The 25,301-nt window shown below is 37.4% G+C and overlaps 1 protein-coding gene across 2 annotated transcripts in view; it reads right to left on the reverse strand.

Moving 5' to 3' along the window:
- The window catches only part of LOC150104492 (mitogen-activated protein kinase 1-like), a 271,472-nt gene that overhangs the window by 172,362 nt on the left and 73,809 nt on the right, over positions 1 to 25,301 (reverse strand). For both annotated transcript variants that reach the window (XR_016548527.1, XM_090395183.1), the window contains exon 5: positions 8,822 to 8,954. Coding sequence is in view for 1 of the 2 variants with exons in the window: in XM_090395183.1 (XP_090251309.1) it covers positions 8,822 to 8,954 (133 nt within the window). In the remaining variant the exon portion in view is untranslated. The remainder of the gene's footprint in view (positions 1 to 8,821; positions 8,955 to 25,301) is intronic.

Raw genomic sequence — 25,301 nt, forward strand, 5'->3', positions numbered from 1 at the left:
TCAGAACACAAGGACTACATCCGGTTTCACCAATACAGCCACTCTGGTCTTGCTAACCATGCACTGGATACCTGCCATAGAATACGGTGGAAGAAAGCCACAATAATGGAAAGAGGGAAGTGGAAAGAGGGGAAAATAGTTCCACTGCATAAAGGTGGTTCCAAGACGACATCATCATCATCAAATTCCTGCCATGTACGCTCAAGGGGTGTACAGGATATGATAGTACTATATGAAAAATTTACATCATTACTAACTTCCTATCTACAATTTTCCTCCAAATCAGTCTGTTACTTGTCAAGACTCCAACATTATCAGATCTTATATTTCTATCGTCTAAGGCACTTTGTACCGTATCAATCCACCTATATCTTGGTCTTCCTCTGGGTCGTTTTCCTGCCAACCTGGCAGAGAACACTTGTTTTGCTAATCTTTCCTCTCCCATTCTATTTAAGTGACCATACCATCTGAGATTAGCTCTGCTAACGCATTCCTGGATGCTGACAATGTCAAGTTCTTTCCTAATATCCTCATTTTTAATATGATATTGCCATTGATGCCATCTGTTCACGCCTCTAATCTTTCTCAGGACTCTCATATCTGTGGTCTCTAGTCTTGGGTCAAGTGTTTTACTTCTGACCCAGCTCTCATATCCATAAGTTAAAATTGGTTTGAACACAGTCTTGTATACAGCTAATTTAGTGTTCCGACTAATTTCTTTCTTATTCCATATGAATTTATTCAATTGACTTCCCACGATACCAGCTTTGCTGATTCTGTTGTCTATTTCTATATTTAGTTTACCATCTTCAGTAAAAATTGTGCCTAAGTAGCTGAAATGTTTTACTTGTTCCACAGGTTCTCCATTCACAACACAGTTGACATTTTCAATGATTCTGCCTATTTTCATTGTCTTTGTCTTTTTATTGCTGACCTTCATACCATTTCTATTACAACAGCTATTCAATTTAGTCAGAGAATCTTGCAGACTTGTAGCGGATTTATTTAGAAGTATAACATCATCCGCATAAAGCAAAGAGCTGACATTAACATCTCCAATTTTGATATCAGGTTTAATACCACATTCCTTCATAATGTGATCCATATAGATAATGAATAACAGAGGGGATAATGTACATCCTTGTCTCACACCAGATTTAACATTAAACCATCTTCCTGTACTTCCTTCAATTCTAACTGCTGACTCACAACTCAAATAAAGACTAAGTATTGCTTGATATAATGCCCCATTGACACCATATAACTGCAGCGTATTGAATAGATTCTCTCTTGGCACCTTGTCATATGCCTTTTCCAAATCGACAAAACTTAAATACAGATCTTTGTTATATTCCCATGCTTTCTCGACTATTTGTCGTAAAGTGAAGATCTGATCCTGACAGCCTCTATTTGGCCTGAATCCAGCTTGTTCTTCACCAAGCTTTTCTTCCACAATTCTTCTCAAACCGTTTCTCAAGTATACTTGCATAGATCTTGCCAGGAACACTCAGTAGGGAAATACCTCTGTAATTCTCGCATTCAGTTTTATTTCCCTTTTTATATATGGGTACTATGAGAGCTCTACTCCAATCATCGGGAATTCGTCCCTCTGTCCAGGCTTTCTGAACTATGCAGTGCAACCACTGTAAGACTCTTATACCACCATACTTCAGCATTTCTGGTCGAATATCATCTACTCCTGCTGCCTTTCCACATTTCAAGCCTTTGATGGCTTTTTCTACTTCAAGTATAGATATGTATTCCTGACTGCATGCCTGGTCAGTGTTTTTTTATCACTGTGCTGTCATCACTGCTTGTTTCATTTAGCAGTTTTTCAAAGTAATTACTCCATACTTCAAGGATATCTTTTTCTCCTGTTTTCATTTCACCTTTATCATCTCTAATTCCTTTCACAGCACTCTTTCCTCCATTCCTAAGCTTCTTCAACAACCTCCAGAATATTTTGCCACCTTCTTGATATTTATTTTCTATATTCTTGCCAAAGTCCTCCCATGACTTTTGTTTAGCTAGTTTTACACACTGTTTAGCTTTCTTACATTTGTCTCTGTATTCTGTAAGAGTAAAAGCTGACTTATTTGCCAGGAACTTTTGATATGCTTTCTTCTTTTCCTTCACTGCCTCTTTAACTTCCTGTGTCCACCAGGGAGTTCTGATTTTTTTTATCTTTGCACACAACCTCACCACATGCCTCTCTGGCAGAATCAATCAATGTTTCCTTCAGAGTTTGCCACTGAATCTCCAAGGTTTGATTCCTGTTCTCAAACTCTTTCATTTTCTTTTCAATAATATTTCTGTATTTTAGTCTACAGTTTACATCTGAGAGCTGCTCAACTTTTATTCGCTTTAAAACTTTCTTACATGTTATTCTTTTCAATATGAAATTCAATTTTATCCTGCTCAAGACTAAATAGTGATCACTTCCAATTTCAAATCCTCTGTACACTCTGGTGTCCTGCACCAGGGAGAAAACATCACTATCAACAATAACATAGTCAATGAGACTTTTCTTATTCCTAGCCTCTTCTCTCCATGTGAATTTGTGCACATTTTTATGTTGGAACATGGTGTTAGTAATAACCAGTCCATGTCCTGAGCAGAAATCCAACAGATATTTGCCATTATTATTAGCTTTGCTCTTTTCTCCAAATTTTCCCCAAAATATTTTTGTATGTCTCACAATCATTTCCTACTCTACTATTTAGATCCCCAACAAGGACCAACTTTTCCTTTTTCATTGTGTCAGTTGCTTTTTCTAAAGCCTCAAAAAATTCCTCCACTTCTACCTTAGTAGAACCTTCTGTGGGACCATAGGCACAAATAAGTCTCATTGTCCAGTTCCCCATTCTCATATTTGCCCACATTACTCTACTTGAGACTGACTGCCATTCAAGAAGATTAGCCTCGTATTTTGTGTTGAATACTATGGCTACTCCTTCTTTTCCTTGATTGTTATTGCCTGAATATAACATTTTGTATTTATTGCTCAGAAAGATCTCACCAGTTTTGGTCTTTTTTGTTTCAGTCACCCCTATTATGTCGATCTGGTACTTATCTAATTCCTCAGCTAGCTCCATTTCTTTGCCATTCAGGCTTCTTACGTTGATAGTACCGATCTTTAACTCTGGTGATGCTGAGTTGGGGTTTGTTTTCAGATTTGTTCCAGTAGCTGACTTTTCGCTGTTCGCCCTGGTTCCCTGGCGAAAACAATGGGGGGCCTTGTTTAACCGGGCGACGCCCCAGCCGGCATGAAATTTTGTCATGTTGTACCATCATTTTTTATTTTGGTTTAACCAATAAGAATACAATTTGGTCGGCTAAATCCCAAATTGCCAGCCCATCCTCGTTTGCTCAGTATCAAAGTAGATACCCAACAAGACTGCTGTTGTAAATTACCGACCGATTAGCATATCAGGAATCATTGTCAAGGTCTTAGAGAAATTACTCAAGAAAATAATACAGGATTGGATAGATGAAAATGGGATATTGTATGGGGGACAATGTGGTTTTGTGAAGGGTAGATCATGCCTCAGTAACTTGCTCACGTTTTATAACACAGTGACGGCTGAACTGGATATGGGTAATGGGTTTACAGTGATACTACTGGACCTTGCTAAGGCCTTTGACAGGATACCACATGGAACCACCTGCTCCAGTTTATAGGATTGGTGAGATGGATAGGAGGGTGGTTGAAGGAGAGATACCAGAGAGTGGTTTATTCAGGAGTGGAGTCTAAAAGATGGCGTGTGACTAGTGGTGTGCCGCAGGGCTCTGTTCTTGGACCACTGCTTTTCAATTTGTTCATCAATGATATAGTAAAGGATCTGAGAGGAAGAGTTCACTTGTTTGCTGATGATGCAAAGTTGGGTAGAGCAATTGTGAGTGCACAGGATGTCAAAATTTTACAGGATGATTTGAATAGTTTGGAGGACTGGGCTAGGAAAAATGGATGTCAATTTAATGTGGCAAAGTGTAAGGTTATGCACTTGGGGTGAAAAGAATAGCAGCAGAGCAGTATATCCCATTGGTGGAACTGTACTCCAGGAGATTGATGAGGCCAGGGATTTGGGAGTGTTGGTGGATAGGGAATTGAAGTTTGGGGGGGCACATTGCAAAAGTGGCTACATCAGCTCATCAAATCACTTGGCTTCTGAAAAATACTTTAACATGCAGAGACAAACAACTTGTTGTTCCACTGTATCGAGCCTTGATAAGACCCCACCTGGACTACTGTGCCCAGTTATGGGCACCAGAGTTTCTTCGTGATGGGAGGAAGTGGAGAGGATCCAGAGACGAGTGACCAAGATGATAGCAGGTTTGTGGAATGAACCTTATGAGAATAGGTTGAAGATTTGTGGGTTGCAGAAATTGGTCGATAGGCAAAGGAGGGGTGATATGATTGAGACATTCAAATTACTGAAGGGTTTCTTAGGATTAATCCAGAAGATATTTTTGAGAATAGGATTGGTGGTGGGAGGACTAGGGGCCATACATGGAAGCTAGGCAAGAGTATGGTTAGCAGAGGTGTTAGAACTAGGTTTTTTACTTGGAGAGTGGTGAATGAGTGGAATAAGCTGCCAGAGTCTGTTGTGGGTACTACGACCGTGAATGAGTTCAAGGCAAGGTATGATAGATACTGTGTGAATGTCAAATAGTTGTTCTTGACATGATGTTAGGGCCTCCCTCGATGAGTCTGTCGACTCCTTGGAGTTGACTGGAATAATAATAATAATAATAATACACCGTAGTAAATACAAATATGAAAGGCTTTTCATGGAATCAGCTTCAGCCCTAAGAAACAATTCAAACCTCAACAAATTTGGCTGCATGAGACTGTCTCAAATTTGGGAAACCTACATCAGAAGACCTTCAGCCAAATCGCCCAAGAATACTAACATTGCCTGCTAGGGGACACCATCAGGACTTTAGGAGAAATAATAGCTTCCTGCTTCTTCCTCACTTACTGTTTGTTGTGCCTGCATGCACGTGTCTTGTTCTTAAATTTCTTGAAAATGGCAACGTGACATTGCCGAAATATTGAAGTATATTAAAATTTATTTTAATGTAATCCTAGTTTACGTTGCAATTTCCTTAAATTATTTAGTAAAATCACTCAGAAGGATGATTTCACTATTAGGAGAGTGGGACTGGAGAAAATCAACTTTTAAGTAGAAGAAATGAAAGAGCTCATAGTGGTTGGTGGTATTAGGAGAGCGATGACAGCAGATGAATTTGACTGAGTGGGGGAGGGATATTTTCAACCAAAGAAGGTCTAAGTTGGGCGATTCTAGGTTAGGTGCTCTCTGGTGAGGTATGCTGCTGTTTGCTGATGATGCAAGCTGGTGAGAGCAATAGCTGATAAAAATGATGTAAATATCCTTCAGGATGATTTAAATAAACTGGCAGTGTCGGCAAAGGATAATGGCTATCAATTTAATGTTGCAAAATGTAAGGTTGACGATACTGGATTCCAGGAAATTTGTGAGGCTAGGGATCTGGAGATGGACAGAAAGTCAAAGTTCAGAGAGCATATTGTAAATGTTCGCAAAATAGCTCAAATGATTAATTACTTAGATGCTAAAAAACACACTGACAAGACAAAATAAGGGAATTATCCCTCTTTATAAGGTTATGATTCAGCCTCATCCTGAGTGCACAGATTTGGTCACCTGGATTTCTTGGAGATCAGGAGGTGGTGGTGAAGATCTAGAGATGAGTGATCAAGCTGGTGCTCCCTGTAAGGCCAGATTAAATTGTGTGGATTGCAAAATCCAGATGACAGGTTAGAAACAGGGGACATAGTAGAAATTTATAAGTTACTAAAGGGGATCTATAATATTGACACAAAAGCAATTTTTCAATACATGATGAATAAGGAGAGATCCAGAAGTCACCTCTGGAAGTTGTTTAAGAATGTGGTTAGTATTGGTGTGTGGACTAGATTTTTTTTTTTTTACTTGGGGAGAGTGGTAAATGAGTGGAATGATTTGTCGGTGACAGTTGTGAGTACCATGACAGTGAATGAGTTTAAGAAGAGATATGATAGGTATGGTGTTAATAATGGTTAGTGTGGGTCTTCCACGATGAGTCTGATTCCATGGATGAACCTCCCCACCTTATTATGCCAAAAATTAAGCTATAAAGAGAAGTTACCCAGCTACAACATACATTAAGATGAGACAAAATTAAATACCAAAATTAGTTTAATATTATTAGTACTTCTGCAAGCAGTCCAAAGACCAAGCAAGGGAGGAGCTCCTTTTAACCACTTATATCTAAATACTTATATATTTCCTTGAACGTATTCACCAAAAACGTCCTCACAATATCTTATGGTAGCAATTACACACACACACACCAAGAGAAGAACTTGAACCTAACATGCTTCCTAATCACATCAGCAGCAGGTAACCCAGATGAAGGCACAGAGCCCCAGCATACACCAGCATCTACACAAGAGTGTATCCTAAAGATCTGCTTTATCTTCAGGAGATGTTACCATTGTTCCATGAGAAATGTTGAAGGAATAGAAGTTGCATCCCACAAGCCTTGGCTGGACTACAAGGCTGGATTTGGAGAGTCGGAGTTTAGATAAAGGTCAGATTTTTGAGTGGTGTGGGGAATAAAAGTACTTGTCTCAACAAGAATAATTTCTGTTATTGGATCAGAGCAGGTGCTAGGATCAGAAGAGTAAAAGCAGTAATCGTACCATGGAAACATGGCACAGTCTCGAAGGTCATCCCACCTGACACCATCACCAAATACAAGGCTGAGAATGGCCAAGAAGAGACATGGGCAAGGTTATGGTCACACTCACCAAGAGGAAAGCTAACATCAATGGTGTACTGGAGGGAGAGCTGGTTAAGAAAAGGTCCAGTGTTGGGAGAATGATGAGAATTACGTGGAATGCTGGTGAACTAGTGAACAATTTGTATTCACCAACACACATGATGTGTTTTACTAACAGCAAACAGTCTGGTTTATTTTTCAACTTGATCCGTAAAGCTGGAGAAGGGAAGCAGGTCTGAATTGTGGACACTGAAATCAATCAAGGAAGACTATCTCCCTGTTAGGGTAATTAGACTGTCATCAATATAGAAAGTACATAACAGATCATATAAAGGGGATTCCAGGTCTGATAACTTCTGGTATAGGATATCAGACTTAACAAAATGCAGAAGTCCTGCTCTTCTTATGAGATGTAAATTTTTTAATTATTATTTATTTTACTGCATAGAATTCTGATATTTTGATGGATTTTTCTGGGTATGTTATGTTTTGTTTTTTTTTAATGCAATTTTTGGTGCTTTCTGGAGCAGTTTTGTTGTTGTTTTTTAACCACAGTGACTCTGGAATTTTTTATACTGTCTATCATAGGTGCAAGTAAAATAATGGGAAAATTTAAAGAACAGGGACACACAGCAGGGTGAAGTACTCAGAATCACTACTCAAACACAGCAAGTGCTCAGATTCCAATCTAAGCATGTCATTGGATAGTACCTCTCTGCAAGTGGCTATATTCTGACTCATTCCAGGCACAACCCGGCAAAGTTGTAAACAGCAGTAAGATTATTTGACAGTTGATCAGGAAACTTCTTGAAGAGTTACTAACAGGTTCAGTCCTGTCTACTAGCAGCCAGCCTATAGAAAATGCTTTACTGTCATATCCTCAAATGAAGTTGGAAGTACAGACTCCCTAGTTAAATAATTATGGTGCCAAGAGCATAAACAAAAAGGCCTTCACCTGAACCACTGGTTAGGGGGAAAAACAGAAACCACAAACACTACTCTAAGAGACAAAACATGGCAAAGGCCACTTCATGCCTTCAATATTCAGGGCAGTGGCGTTTCACTGGGTGATGAAAGACATTTACTATCTATTCTAGGTCTAGTTGGCATTTCCTCCAACTAGTGAAAGTATGCTTTTAAGGGTACTCACACAAATGGCAGATAAATGGTACAGACAAGAAACATCTTTTCTATTCTAACCTTACAGGTTCATTAATTTGGACAAATCTTCTCTAAGTTTCTTTACAAATATCGGTGGAATGGCAAATGACTTCTAGTTGAATCCATCTCCTCGATTGTTCAACACATCGCAAAATATACATATGCCTACAATTTATCTTGATCCACAAGCTGTATGCATAACATGCATTTTTAACATCAGGCAGCAAAACAGTATGTAATGATTTGTTGCCTGATTTTAAAAAAACTACCACAGATATAAGAAATTTGTCTGGACTATTTTCAAAAGTTCTTGAAGAGATAATACACTAATGAAATTATAAAAAAAAATGAATAAAAATAGCATAAAACAATGATAATGTGCTTAAATAGGAAACATTACTCAGACTGACAGATTTTAGTGATATACTGATCACTTGCATACTTCAGCCTCTTATTCTTTTTTATTTATTTTATTTAAGTATGGAAATTTCTGTTGCAAGCATGCTAGATACTTCTATAAAGAAAGATTCTCAACTCTGTCAATGAAAATATATAAATAATATTTTCACAATTTCACTTTGTGAAGAATCTGTGTAATAAATAAATAGCTGTACTAATCATGCTCAACATTCTTGAATTACTAACAAACACTGCAACCTTTTCAGAACCTATTAAATTATGCAAGCCTGTTATTCTTGTTTAGCAAAAGTTCTGAAATGTTTAAATCTGTTTCAAAGTATCTCTCTCTTTCTTGTGCACATGTTACACACACACACACACACACACACACACACACACACACACACGAATTATTCTCTATTTATATCATAAATTATATTTCACAAAAGGATACTAGATTTTGTATAACCTTTGCTGTTTAACATGATTTCTGGAGCCCTATACCACCTTGTTGCAACGTATTCTGTCAAAAGGCCAGTATGATCATGATCAGGATCAGCTACTCGTGCCAAGCCAAAATCACAAATCTAAAAAATTATCAATACACAGCTTAAATCATTAAATTCTGTTTGAGTAGAAAATAATCAGTAATTATCTTATATTTCCACAAATGAACAAAGTTGCTTTAATATCTGCCAAACACACACACAAAGATATTTAATAGTTCAAACTTCTATATTAATCAAGGAAGAAACAAAAGCTCTTTTCATCCTATATAGTGTGCGATATGTTATTTTTTTTCCTTGCTTTCATCACCGAATGCCTTTATAATACACTCGATAACTGTTACTATAGAAAACAAAATTTAAGTTGTGAAAAAGCAATTAAATGAAAATTTATTAATAATTATAATCATCAAACTGCCATAAAGTCATAATTCTCATCTAGGAGAGATTCAACTTGAGGTCCATCTTAAATTATCATGCATATCAGTCACACTGTACCTTAAACTCATCTGCTGTCTCCTACTCACCATCCCAAAATATACTTCTAACTCCCTTGCTCATTATGCCCTTTATACAGTTGCCTGACAACCTGTTTTCCATTTCTTACTTCCCTTTCAATTTACAGGCATTATCAGTCTGGTAATATGCTTTCAACAATTTACAGGTCTCATCATGTTATCATTTTACCTCATTTAGTTCACACAAAAAACAGAAGGAAATAAGTAATAATATTTATTTAAAGCCATAGAGAGAGTGTGCCCATTAACTAATGAGTAAAGGCATTGCACAGTGTGAAAGCACGTTGTCGTGCAAAAGAAACGAATTGTTGTTGTGGAACAGTTTTCTTTCCTGACATGCTGCAACTGATTTTTCGTTGTGGTGCCCTCAAGAACTAATTCGTGGTGGATAATTCCAGCAGCATAAAAAAAAATAATGACCATTGTCCTGACACGTGATTTTTGACAACCAGACTTTTTTCTGCTGGGGTGAAGATGTTTCATGATATTCCATGCTCTGGTGTTTCATTTCCAGATTAAACTGAAAACACCAACTTTCATCACTGGTGACAATTGTTTGCAACACATCACAATCTTGATCAACTGCATGGATTTTCAATCACACAAATTGACTTTGAAGCCAGAAACTGCTTCACAGGTAGCACACAGTTCCTGGGTGCATTGTCATGTAAAAGAAACCAATACAATTGTTGTGGAACAGTTCCTTCCTGACTCTCAAATGCGGGCATACAGATGTTGCATTACACCTCAAAAACACTGACCATTCTCTTAAAACGTGAATTTTGCAATCTGATTTTTTTCCGATGAGGAGAAGACATACCATGCCATTCCATGCTCTAGCATTTCGTTTCCAGATCAAGCTGAAAACATCAACTTTCATCACCAGTGACAGTTCTTTGCAACACATCACGATCTTGATCAACTGCATGGATGAAATTTTGACAACATTCAATCCTGTGCTCTCTCTCTCTCTGTTCATGTATCGTGTGCAGCACAAACCTCAAACAAATCTTCCTCTTGTGCAGATCTCTTTCTAAGATTAATCTGGCCATTTCCTTATTGACACCAAGCTGTACAGAGAGTAGCCTAGTGGTTATTCCCTTGCCATGGGCAACAATTTTCCTAGCTTTCACACATTTTCATTTGCCCATGCAGAAACTGGTCATCCACAGCGTGATTCATTCTCCAGGGACTCCCTCCCCCCTCCTTAAACATCGAAAATCAGCAGAACACTGTGCACGGCATAGGTCTTGGTGCAATTCTGTAGCAGTTTTTCCTAATTACAGTAAAATTTGATCACAGCTCTCTGCTCCATGAGGCAACTTCTGACATGCTCCACTCACACACTCTTACTTCAATGGTTGCCACATGAAAACTACCGCATCACCCAACTCAAAAGTTGCACCTGTGATTACAACACATTCTGCAGTCAAAACTATTTTTCAAAACTATTAACAGGTTTGTTACTTTTATTCAAAGGGCTGCCCTGTAAAAAAATCAATCTGGTTACTTAATGGGGACACGGTGCATATTTCAGCATGAATATTATAGGCTATCATCAGTGACAACAATAGTTAATTACAAGGTAGAATGTGAACAATGGATTGATTTTAAACAGTAAGAGCTCATGATGTTGTACGTAAAAGAATGCAAGGGGATAACTGAGGAAACATTTGTCTATTAACTTTATTTAAAAAAAAAAAAAAAAAATTTAGTGATGTGTGATTAGAATAACACTTTCCCATATCTTAGATGGCTAGAGGCAGCCATTCTGCCAATTTAAGTTCAGATAGTAAAGTAAGACCTAAGTGCTTTCTTTAAACAAACATTCAAATTTATAGCGACACAAATGAATTAAATATATTTAAGACCATAAATTAAAGATACCAAGAAATTGTATACTTGGTTGAATCAGATAGTAAAGTAAGACTCAAATACCCTCTTTAAACAAACATTCAAATTTATAGCGATACAAATGAATTAAACATGTTTTAGACCAGGGGTCGGCAACAGGCGGTCCGTGGGCAGCATGTGGCCCAAATGTGCATTTTTGGTGGCCCATAAAAAGCTGACCATATTTACATGGCTTGTGGCCCGTATGTTGAATTATTTAAATAATACATTTTATAATATGAATAATAAATTAAAAATAATTTTCTTCCTATATTTCGTGATATCACCTGTGCAACTTGGAAATACAAACAAAAGGAAACTTTTGTTGGTATTATTGAAGATTTACAAACGGAATTTTCAACAAGATTTGTTGATTTTCATAAAAATAGCATCAAAATGCGATTCTTTTTGAAGACTTTTAATCGACATTGATGACTTACAGATGGAAGTTTTGGAATTACAGCACAATGAAACATTAAAGAACGCATTTTCGTTAGAAAATATCCAAAAATTTTATCGATGCTTACCAAACAAATTTGAAGGATTCGGTTTCAAAAAATCAGTTTTGCAAAGATGATAGTCTCATTTGGAAGCACATACATTTGTGAATAAGCATTTTCTGCCATGAGTTTTAGAAAAAATAAATTTTCTTCTCAACCTGACTGATGAACTTTGCATGCTTCGATTTGAATTTGTACCTCAGGTTGTAAAGTGGATATAGATAATTTGGCTAAGGGAAAACAATCACAAAAGGCACATTAAGCAGGGAGACACACACATATCGTGATGCATAAATTATATTACTTTGTTTTTATGTGATGATAATTTTTTATTGAGTTTCATTTTCATGCTTGTTTCATATCTGGTACTTTAAATGTTTTTTTAAAATTGATAACTTAAGTATTTTTTCACTCACCATTTTCTCTTAATTAAACGCTTGCGGCCCGATTATTAAAAATAAAAGTTCGATGTGGCCTGCAAGTTGAAAAGGTTGCCGATCCCTGTTTTAGACCATAAATTAAAGATACCAAGAAATTATATACTTGGTTGAATCATTTATCCAAGTCTAAGCAAACAAGTTTGTGCCTGAACTATTTTCAGGACTGGAGCAATTCATGGTAAAGGTGTACAACTTCACATCACTTGCCTTAGTATCCCATAATGCAAAGTACATATCCTTATGGGTATGTATAATGTTATATAATGTTATGCATTATGGGAAGGGTCACTACCAAGACCAGTTTCGATCTTAGTATAGGTGAAGAGGGCTCTAAAAATAAGACAATCCCGAAAGATCGCCCAACTCAGCATTGTTCCACTCAGTGACAGGCTCACCCCATCACCGAGAAGAACTTCTTAACATTAGCTCTACCCAGTGGCAGGCTCACCCCACCACCAAGCAGAGCCATAATCTCAGCGGTGGCCCCACTCTGCGTCTGGCTCCCACTGATGAGTGGGAGCCAGACACAGAGATGATACCAAGGTTTAAGCAATGCAGAAGTCATATTTTAACATACAAGTTGCCAAAAGGTGTCACACCTTATTATTAAAATACTCTGGATTAGAGATAGTTGTTGAAAGTGTTTCCACTTAGTTATACTATAAATTAAAGGTACCAAGAAATTATATTCTTGGTTTAATGCTTTATCCAAGTGTAAGCAAAGTAGAGACCCTTCCCATAATGTATAGTGTCATACATGTCTGTAGGGATATGTGCTTTGCATTATGGGATACTAAGGCAAGTGATGTGAAGTCATACATGTATGTAGCTGTGGTAAGTATTTGGTTTTCAAAGTCTTCCAAGTAAAATTAGCTAAAGTTGAGAGAGGTGAGGGGAAGGGCATAGCAGCACCATTAATCTGTTTGTAGATTTTTCTTCCCCATGTAACTAACCTGCATGCATAGTAAATCTGAATAATAGAAACATATCAGTGGGGAAATTAGACTTTACTAATTCCAGAGTAGTAGGACATTAGTAAACAAAGACATGGCATCGAAACTAACCATTATGTCTGTATCCTTAAGGATGTGAATTTTAACTAGTGATTTGAAATGGACAAAATTTTTTATAAAAGAAAAATTGCCAGTAATGTGGGCAAGCAATTTGGCCAACTGTTGAGCAAGTTTATAAGTAGGGCAGCTGTCTATGCTATCAACTATAGGATGTAGAGTAATATTAGAATTGTGGAGTTTAGGTACTCCATAAATATGGGTATCAAGAAGTCACTTTTTTAAATAATTGACAGACTTTTTTCTTTTGAGACAGAATAGGATCTTCATCTATAATTTGGTAAGTAGAATTACCTACAATTACCTGTGACATTACCCTTATCAGCTTTAATAATCACAATATTTTTATTCTTATAGAACTTTTTTGAAGCAGCTATTTCATTCTGTGGTAAATTACTTTTAGGTTGTTTAGGATGCTAGCTATATCTAAATGTACATTATTGGCTATTGAAGGTGGAAGATTGTAGATGCCCTATTCTATGTACTGTTATTTTTAGAGTCAGCCATGGCTATGAAGCATTCTCCTAACCTGAACAAGTATGGTTTCATTAACTGGCCAAAAATTTCGAAGACTTATCTTAAGATCAACTTTTACATAGCCTGTAATATTTCTTTTTAAATATTAGAGGATACCAAAATAGGACTTTAGATCTTTTGTCCATTATATGAAATGCTTCACTTACTCATTGTTGCGTGTTAACTGAAACATGTAATGTGTTCTGAAGATGCTGTTTCGAAATCCAGTGAAATATAAGCCAGTTAATAAACATCTTTTTTATAATTTAGTTTAGTGTCGTAATACCGTTAAGTTATAAATAACATTCAACACCGAAGCTTGTCTATAAGACATGCTTTCTCACCTTAACAGTAGCACTGTATCATCACCTATTATGGGCTGGTGTGATCATGCAATATTAAGCCTCCCCAGCCAAGTCATCTCCCCAGATTCCCGTAATATGGCCTGTTTCCACAGACTGCATTATGGTGAGGCAAGTATTTGTGCTTCGAACACATATCTTTCCTAGATGGGAGGAAATGCCAACTAGACCTCTAGTGATAGATTTCTTTCATTCAAAACATTACCAGTCTGCTTTTTGGAAGTGTAAAATTGCTACTGCCATTTCTTTCTTTTAGGATTACACGGTGATCAGCATTCATGGTGAAGAATTTATAGAGACACAACACACATTAGAATAACTACTTGACTCATCATTAAGAAAGTAACATTCGGCGTTTCGACCTGTGTATTGAGGTCATCATCAAGAAAACATACATATGTATAGGATACAAGATACATGACACTACATTACACAAAAGTAAGATGAATCTAAATGTTTGTTAATCATTTACTCTAGCCTGACCTCTGGTGAGAAAAAAAACTACATTAAATAATTTCTAAAGTCCTCTTGTATTAAGATCTTCTATTTGGGGTTGTTCTGGATGCTATACGGGTTAATGATGGGGCCCTCTAAATTCTTGGAATAATTAATTCATCATTCTTGTTCAGATTTGGATGATGTTTCAGGATACTATTTTTTCATAATGTTTTACCATTTCACAGGCTTCTTTGAATTTTCTTTCAAACCAGGTTTTGGTGTAAGGACTTGGTGCTTTTCCAGTCAATTCTGTGAAATGTTTGGAGTGCATGGTCTGACAGGCTTGTTTTACCATAGTAGAGATGTTTAATGTGCCGTTTGTGTTCATCTTTTCTAATCGGGATGGTGCATCCTGTTTCCTCTATGTAAGGTAGTTTACAGGTACAATGAAATTTTGTAAACCCCTGGGTAGGTAAGGTATGAAAGAGGATCTTTGGAAGAGCTAAGTAAATTTCTTAATTTTGCAAGGGGTTTGAAGGTTGTATTGATATTATATTTAAGTAATGTTCTATTTTTTCCAAGATGCCCCAAATGTATCGTATGGCTATAGCATTCTTGTAATCTTTGTTGCTTTTAATGGCATTTTTATGGAGGATCTGTTTTTTCCTGGTTTTTTTTTTTTTTTTAATTGTAGCCATTTTTTTTTTTTTAGAAACATTTGGCTAATAATTTCAAATTCTTGATTTTCTTAATTTCAAATTCAGAGCCTGTTCACTGGAGCAAATTGTTAGGGCTCTGTGTTCGAGGGTGCTGATGCAGGACCTTCTGGTCCTGCTCTGAGGCTGTTAGATGTAACTTCTGCCCTTCCATATTCCACCGCTTTTGCATCCTGATGCAAAATGCATCTGATGTAAAATTCCTCATCCAATTCAATTTCCTGCCCAAGGAAAAGGTAAATCTCTTGGTACCAGTCTTTCCCTCCAACTCTTGCTTGGATAACCAAGGCAAATCACCTCCCAAACTGCCCATTACATGCCTCTCTGAAATTTCGCCAGGACATCAGGAAAAACCAAATTAATCTCAATACCATTAAGGTTCCTGGTCCAGATGGTAATCCTCCAGCTGTGCTCAAAAGTTAAGCCTCAGAATTAACGCATCCTGTAATGCCTATATAAGCTATCATATTCTGGCATCTACCCAAAAGTACAGAAGCAGGCTTACATAGAGCCTATACCCAACACGGGAGACAAAAGTCAGCCATCTATCATCCTATTGCTATCACCTCTGCATTTTCAAAAGTCATGGAGAAAGTTATCAACAACCAACTGCTTCACCACCTAGAGCCACATCAATTAATTGTCAATCAGCGACATGGATTTCACCAATCTCATTCTACAGCTGATCAACTCACTAATCTGACCCACCTTTGGACAAAAGCCATGGAAAAATTTGGATCAACCTATGTTGTCACTCTCGATATTTCCAAAGCATTTGATCAAGTCAAGCATTGAGGCCTCCCTTCTGCACTCTCCGAATGGATTGTCAGCTTCCTCATTAGTCATTTACCACATGTCATGGTGGATGGCCTTCTCTCGTCAGATTTCTCTATCAATGCTGGAGTATCCTAGGTTCTGTACTCTCACACATGCTCTTCCTCCTTTATATTAATGACTTTCTCTCTCTGACTTTAAATCCTATTCAAAATTTTACCGATTCACAGGTAAAACTTTGATCGAGACCCTCAAATGATAGAAGCCTCAAGATCTTCCAGAACAAATGACTGAAATACTGATCTCTTCCACATCTTCAAACAGGGTGAAGACATCTTAGTAAATTTTAATGCATAAAAACTCAGGCCTGCCTTATTACCTGCAAGAAATATTCTACTTCACTCCCATCAGCTTTCTCTTCTTAGGCTGACTCTCACATCCAGTTTATCCTAGTACAAACATATTACATACACAACCTCCTCTGCCTCTAAAAAAATGTGGTGTTCTTTTCCATTCTTTTGTTCCACTCTTAATACTTTATACGTCTCAGATCTGACAACCTTGGAATATTGTTCCCACATTTTGGGTGGTGCCCAAAACTTCTCTAAGAATTCTTGATAATATACAGAAGAGGGTGATCTGCTTAATAAGCGACCCTTTCCTAGTGACTCTCTTTAGTCACTTTCTGCAATGTGCCTTTTCTATAGGTACTTTCATGAGCATTGCTCCTCTGAGCAGACCACTACCATTCCTCCACTTTCTTCTAAGCATATAAGAACTAGGGCTGGCACTGCCCAACTCTAAACATGTTTAAAAAACTTATCATCCTCCTTCATTCCATCCACCACTATTCTTTAGAACATGAGGGAGATTGTTCTTTAGAACAATCCCCCTCATACTGTTTTTCCCACCAAGTACAACCTCCAACTCCTTAAGAAATATATCAGATACTTCTTTTACCATAAACACTTACCCACACATGGACCACTGTGTTATAGGTTCTGTGACCTTTCATGTGTAGGGGTCATCTCCCTACCAGAAACACAAGACTGATGTCCTTCAATATTCTCTTCCAACTCCTCTATAGATGACCATGGCAAATTACCTCCTTTCTTTATTATTTATATGCTAAATTATACTCAACTGGCATCCACAGGAGACCTTCTGGCCTGCATCCATGCACCTCTGGACTCATTCCATGAAAACGTTTCAAGCATTACTGGACTTGACATCTCCAAGGCTTTTGATAGAGTCTGGCAATTTTCTCTCAGATTAATTCCTGTGTATAATAGTGGATGGTATTATCTCTTTGGATTTTCCTGTTAATGCTGCTGTTCCTCAGGTCTCTGTCATTTCACCCATTATCTGTAATAATAGAAGAAGAATAAGATTATCTACAATAAGTGTCCTGAACACTGATTTCCACAGTATCCTTGATTGGAATAAAAGCAACTTAGTCAACTTCAGTGCTTCCAAAACACAGTTTTGCTAGTTGTCTCACATAGGTCTTTTCTACTTTTGATAATACTTAGCTCAAAAGTCAAGGCCAGATCTCTCTTCTTGAACTGACACTTACTCCAAAATTTTCCTAGCACAACTGTATCACTTCTATAGCATCATCAGCTTCCAAAATACTTGACATTCCAACCTTGGAATACTGCTCTTATGGTTGGGGTGGTGTACCTAAGACCTCCCTAAAAATTCTAGACGCTGTTCAGAAAATGAAAGTTTTCAGTTGGTTAATTACATCTCTTACAGACTCTCTTCAGCTACTTTCCCATAGAATATCAGTTTCTGTATTGTGTCTTTTTTATAGATATTTCCATGATCACTGTTCAGCAGAATTAGCATCCATTATGCCTCCCATTTCTGCGTGATCTACAGGAACTCGAGCAACAGCTATCCAACATCTTTACAGTCAGACTGCATACTCACCAAACCTTCAACTCCATTTCATCCACCTCAATTCTGCAGGACAGCACCCCATGAAACATTTCTGAAGGACTACAACCTCCAGCAGTTTAAGAAGAATAATGTTTACTCTGCTCGTTACCCCTGCGCGTGCATGCACACACATTTATTTGTTATAGACACTTCTGTCTCTCATGTGTTGGAGTAATATATATATATATATATATTGTTGAAATTAGGATTTACTCGGGATGTATACATTTATAAAAATAAATTTAACTGACTAGAACCCGAGAAAGTATAACAAAAACCTTTAATACATCACAACTAGTTTCATCGATGCTCCGACTTCTTCAGGTGAGAAATAAAAACATAAGATATAAAATAACACGGTAAAAAATGAACTTTACAGCTTAATAAAAAGCAGAATAATAACAGTCATATTTGAATAGGTGACCGTGTGCTACCGTTGGCATGAGTAGAATGTGTGCGACAGCTAATTTTTGAGTGCCAGTACTGGATTACTGCGCTATGGGAATCGTGTAAATTGTAGCTAAGATTATTGTTTAAATGTGAAGGGTCCAGAACTATTTCTTTTGATTCGATGATTCTTCTTTCAAATTCATCCTTGCAAATATATAAATTAATAGTGCGTTCCCAATCAACTTGATGTGGCTGTTCTTCAAGGTTAGAGTTTGCCGAGAAAAGGACATGACTGGAAAGGGCGCTCGCTCGTGCTCTACTGTAGGAGATGTCACGTCTATGTTCCTCAAGACGAAGTGAAACAGATTTGTCTGTCTGGCCAAAATAAGGTCGACCACAGTTGCACAAAACTTTATAAACACCAGGAAAATGCAGATGGTTGTGTTTTGGTTTTGGTCGACTCAGAAAAGAACGAAGTTTTGGCAGCGTAGTATAGTCGGTCTTTATGTTGAATTTTTTCAGAATCTTAGCTAGTTTTGGGGTAAGAGTGCTGATAAAAGGTAACTGTATATGAGTGATAGGGTTGGAGTCATCTTCTTGTCGAGGATGTTGGCGTGGTCTCAAACGTTTAGTGATGTTACGAGACGAATATCCATTATTTAAGAAGGTGTTTTTCAGGAAGTTAAGCTCGGTTTGAAGGTCTTCTTCTGTGGAAATGAGACATCTTGCTCGATGGGCGAGGGTGGAGATGATGCCCAGTTTCTGAGGTGGGAAGTGATGAGAAGAACCATGTAAATATCTATCAGTGTGGGTGGTTTTTCGAAAACTGGGCATCATCTCCACCCTCGCCCATCGAGCAAGATGTCTCATTTCCACAGAAGAAGACCTTCAAACAGAGCTTAACTTCCTGAAAAACACCTTCTTAAATAATGGATATTCGTCTCGTAACATCACTAAACGTTTGAGACCACGCCAACATCCTCGACAAGAAGATGACTCCAACCCTATCACTCATATACAGTTACCTTTTATCAGCACTCTTACCCCAAAACTAGCTAAGATTCTGAAAAAATTCAACATAAAGACCGACTATACTACGCTGCCAAAACTTCGTTCTTTTCTGAGTCGACCAAAACCAAAACACAACCATCTGCATTTTCCTGGTGTTTATAAAGTTTTGTGCAACTGTGGTCGACCTTATTTTGGCCAGACAGACAAATCTGTTTCACTTCGTCTTGAGGAACATAGACGTGACATCTCCTACAGTAGAGCACGAGCGAGCGCCCTTTCCAGTCATGTCCTTTTCTCGGCAAACTCTAACCTTGAAGAACAGCCACATCAAGTTGATTGGGAACGCACTACTAATTTATATATTTGCAAGGATGAATTCGAAAGAAGAATCATCGAATCAAAAGAAATAGTTCTGGACCCTTCACATTTAAACAATAATCTTAGCTACAATTTACACGATTCCCATAGCGCAGTAATCCAGTACTGGCACTCAAAAATTAGCTGTCACACACATTCTACTCATGCCAACGGTAGTACACGGTCACCTATTCAAATATGACTGTTATTATTCTGCTTTTTATTAAGCTGTAAAGTTCATTTTTTACCGTGTTATTTTATATCTTATGTTTTTATTTCTCACCTGAAGAAGTCGGAGCACCGATGAAACTAGTTGTGATGTATTAAAGGTTTTTGTTATACTTTCTCGGGTTCTAGTCAGTTAAATTTATTTTTATAAATATATATATATATATATAAAAGGGTTGCTGAAAATAAAAGGGTTGCTGAAAACTTCTGATACACAAGAACTAGATAAGTTGTTAAGTATTCACTTTAGTAAGGTATATATATATTCTGAGCAGACTCATTAGCTTACTGGACGCCAAAGAACTGGATGAAAGAATGGAGTTAAAAATGTTGATACTTTTGCAAGAGCTTGAATTAAACTTAGCACTTTGACTGAATGGGACAGTAGCATGGATACTAAAGGAATGTGCAAAAAAATTAGTCATGCCATGAGTCTCAACATATGCAATATTCATGAGTGAAAGGAGAATAAGCTAATTCTATTATACAAGAGTGGAGCTAAGACTGATGAAGCAAATTATAAACCAGTTAGAATCTCTGCGGTGATCATCAAGGTACTGAAGTGGCTAGTCAGGAATTGTATCCAAAAGATAGATGAATAATGATTACTACTTGCTTTAGCAATTTGACAGTAGAGATGGATAAGTAGAATGGATATAATGATACTTACAGATTTTGCAAGGACCTGGGATAGGATTTTCCCACTGGAGGTTGTTATACAAACTAAAAGAGATCTTCTTCTTCTGCAGCTTCTCCAACTTAAGTGGGGTCACTGTTTGTCATGAGTCTCCTCCACACCTTCCTGTCTTGGGCTGTCATCACATCCAAGTTCTTCATCTTCAAGTCCTCTTCTACCAGCTCCCTCCATCTCTTCTTTGGCCGCCCACGCTTCCGCCTTCCTTGCACATCCATCTGCATGACCCTTCTTCCCACATATTCGTCCTCCCTCCTCATCATATGACCAAACCATCTCAACCTTGCCTCCTGTATTTTTGCTCCTAAGTTCATAACTTTCACTGTTCCCCTGACATAGTCATTTCTCAGACGATCCTTTCTGGTCACACCGCACATCCACCTAAGCATTCTCATCTCTGCTACTTCCATCCTGCTGATGTTATTTTTCCTCAGGGCCACAGTTTCTATAGCATATGTCATAGCTGGCCTCACTACTGTCCTATAAATTTTGCCTTTCAGATTGATCGGCACCTCATTCCTACTTAATACAGAACTACAAAATGTTTTTTTTATCATCCAGAGAAAATCAACAAAACAGGCTCTAGATTATATATACATGCATAAAAGCATGAGTAGGAATGAGGACAAAATACTGGATATGCTATCTCCGACTGATATTTTGCCAGCATGGTTGGCCTAGTGTTAGCGTATCCGCTTTCCAACCAAAAAGCTGCAAGCTCGAATCCCGCTGTGGCATGGATGTTTGTGATTGTCTGTGGAAATACTAGTGGTGGTGGTGGGCGGTAGATGGTGTTGATGTAGTTGCAGATAGAATGAGCCATAAAGTACACAGAGTTCTAGAGTAGATGCCCACCCTCAATGGGTCTTGGACTCCCTGGAGGTGGTCATATAATAATAATATTTTTCTATTTGCATTTGGAGAATAATTCCTAATTAGAAATGAAACTGTTCATCTATAGCAGGCTTAAGTAGCAGACAGCAACCTATACAAAACAACTATTTTCATAATTCTACTCCCGAGTATATACTCACACAAAACATTAAGACTACAGCAGATGCAATGCTCTTCCAAGGTAAATTCTGACAAATAACACAGTAAATTAATTGTAAAAACTATACCTTTAAATTATACATATTTGGTCATAAAATACTTAAAAATGAGACGTTTTGTGGTTATGAGACCATCAGTACTTTATTAATATAATCCTGCCAACTAGTTTCGCTAGCGACTGTCTAGCTTTGTCAAGGCTGAATGGTATAAAAAAAAATAATAAAATCTGCACATCCCATAACTCCTTGCCTTTATGGTGCACCCAAATTGCATAAGGAGGATGTTCCACTGCGTCCGATTGTAGATGGCAGATTTTCTCCTACATCCCTATTGGCTAAACACCTTGCCAACTTACTAAAAGGAAAAATTACACAAACAGAGTCCTATATTAAGAACTCTGAACAATTTGTAGAGAAACTGAAGTACGTCAAGACATCACAAATGGACATAATGGCAAGCCTGGATGTAGTATCTTTATTTAAGAATGTTCCAGTGGAGGAGGTCATTAATATTATTAAAGATCTCTTCCCTACAGACATTACACAGTTGTTCAATCACTGCCTTAAATCAAATTTTTTCAAAGTAAACAACACAGTTTACCAACAATTGGAAGGCCTCGCAATGTTAGCCCACTGTCGCCACCTTGTGCAGACCTATTCATGAAAAAGTTGGAAAATTAAATTTTTACCAAAATTACACCTAAACCATCGATATGGTGGACATACGTTGATGATATTTTCATCGTTTGGAATGAAAACATGGAAAACCTACAGGTGTTTTTAGAGAGAATAAACTCTCTTCACAACAAGATTAAATTTACTCTAGAAGTTGAAAAAAACAGGCAACTCCCCTCACAGACATACTGGAAAGTATGTCTATGAAGGGAAGTTGTCTGTTCTTCTCCTGCCTGGTGAAAAGGCAGGAGAATAATTTTAAACTTTCTATATACAGAAAACCTAATTGTGATCTATGATGGTCTTCCAATCATCATAGATCACAAAAAGATAGCATCATTCACATGTTACGGAACAGAGAAAAAAAGTTTATTTCAGACGAAGAGGAGGTACACACAGAACTTTCTCAAATTGCTATAACACTATCGCAGAATGGTTTTCCTAGAAACATCATCAACAAGTTCCTGTATAAAGACAACCTCCAACAACAAGGAACAGTCACCCAGTATGCTTCAACAGCAGTCATCCCTTATGTAGATTCAGTCTCTTCAAGATTAGCAAGAATGTTAAAATCTCATAACATCCGAGTGGTATTTAAGCCTACCACTACCATGAGACAAGTATTAAGATCTCCTAAAGACTGTGTACCATTTTTCAAATATCCAGGTGTTTATAGAATTCCATGTACATGCAGCCTTTCATATATTCGGCAAACTTCAAGAAGCCTGGAAATGAGACAGAAGGAGCATGTTGGTGAGGTAAATCACAACAGGACAGTCTTCTCAGGCTTAGCACATCACTTTGCAACTTCCAACCATGCAATTGTGGGCAAATATCAGAATAGGGAACTGGACAATGAGACTTATTTTGCCTATGGTCCCAGAGAAGGTTCATTGTCCAGTTCCCTGGACAATGAACTTGAGGCTCTAGAGAAAGCTACTGACACAGTGAAAAAGGAAAAGTTCTTGTTGGGGATCTAAATAGCAGAGTAGGAAGTGATTGTCAGACATACAAAAATATTTTGGGAAAATTTGTAGAAAAAAGCAAAGCTAATAATAATGGCAAATATCTGTTGGATTTCTGCTCAGGACATGGACTGGTTATTACTAACACTATGTTCACATAAAAATGTGCAAAAATTCACATGGAGAGAAGAGGCTAGGAATAAGAAAAGTCCCTTTGACTATGTTATTGTTGATAGTGATGTTTTCTCCCTGGTACAGGACACCAGAGTGTACAGAGGATTTGAAATTGGAAGTGATCACTATTTAGTCTTGAGCAGGATAAAATTGAATTTCATATTGAAAAGAATAACATCGTTTTAAAGAGAATAAAAGTTGAGCAGCTCTCAGATGAGAACTGTAGACTAAAATACACAAAGATTATTGAAGAAAAAATGAAAAAAAGAGTTTGAGAACAGGAACCAAACCTTGGAGATTCAGTGGCAAGCCTTGAAGAAAACCTTGATTGATTCAGCCAGAGAGGCGTGTGGTAAAGTTGTCTGCAAGGATAGAAAAATCATATCACCATGGTGTACACAGGAAGTTAAAGAGGCAGTGAAGGAAAAGAAGAAAGCATATCAAAAGTTCCTGGCAAATAAATCAGCTTGTGCTCTTAGAGAATACAGAGACAAATGCAAGAATGCTAAACACTGTAAAACTAGCTAAACAAAAGTCATGGGAGGACTTCGGCAAGAATATAGAAAATAAATATCAAGAAGGTGGCAAAATATACTGGAGGTTGTTGAAGAAGCTTAGGAATGGAGGAAAGAGTTCCTGTAAAAGGAGTTAGAGATGATAAAGGTGACATGAAAACGGAAGAAAAAGATATCCTTGAAGTATGGAGTAATTACTTTGAAAAATTGCTAAATGAAACAAGCAGTGATAGCACAGTGGCAAAAAACACTCAACAGGCATAAAGTCAGGAATAGATATCCATACTTGAAGTAGAAAAAGCCATCAGAGGCTTGAAATGTGGAAAGGCAGCAGGAGTAGATGATATTCGAGCAGAAATGCTGAAGTATGGTGGTATAAAAGTCTTACAGTGGCTGCACTGCTTAGTTCAGAAAGCCAGGACAGAGGGACGAATTCCCGATGATTGGAGTAGAGCTCTAATAGTACCCATATATAAAAAGGGAAATAAAACTGAATGCGAGAATTACAGAGGTATTTCCCTACTGAGTGTTCCTGGCAAGATCTATGCAAGTATACTTGAGAAACAGTTGAGAAGAATTGTGGAAGAAAAGCTTGGTGAAGAACAAGCTGGATTCAAGCCAAATAGAGGCTGTCAGGATCAGATCTTCACTTTACGACAAATAGTTGAGAAAGCATGGGAATATAACAAAGATCTGTATTTAAGTTTTGTCGATCTGGAAAAGGCATATGACAAGGTACCAAGATAGAAGCTATTCAATACACTACAGTTATATGGTGTCAATGGGGCATTATATCAAGCAATATTTAGTCTTTATTTGAGTTGTAAGTCAGTAGTTAGAATTGAAGGTAGTACAGGAAGATGGTTTAGTGATAAATCTGGTGTGAGACAAGGATGTACATTATCCCCTCTGTTATTCATTATCAATATGGATCATTTATATGAAGGAAAGTGGTATTAAACATGATATCAGAATTGGAGATGTTAATGTCAGCTCTTTACTTTATGCAGACGATGTTATACTTCTAAATAAATCTGCTACAAGTTTGCAAGCTTCCCCGACTAAATTAAATAACTGTTGTAATAGATATGGTATGAAGGTCAGCATTAAAAAGACAAAGACAATGAAAATCGGTAGAATTATTGAAAATGTCAACTGTGTTGTGAACAGGAAACCTGTGGAACAAGTAAAACATT

Source organism: Typopeltis vanoorti, chromosome 7 (assembly GCF_054136105.1).
Source record: "Typopeltis vanoorti isolate ZY-2024b chromosome 7, IOZ_Tvanoo_1.0, whole genome shotgun sequence".
Lineage (NCBI taxonomy): Eukaryota > Metazoa > Arthropoda > Arachnida > Uropygi > Thelyphonidae > Typopeltis > Typopeltis vanoorti.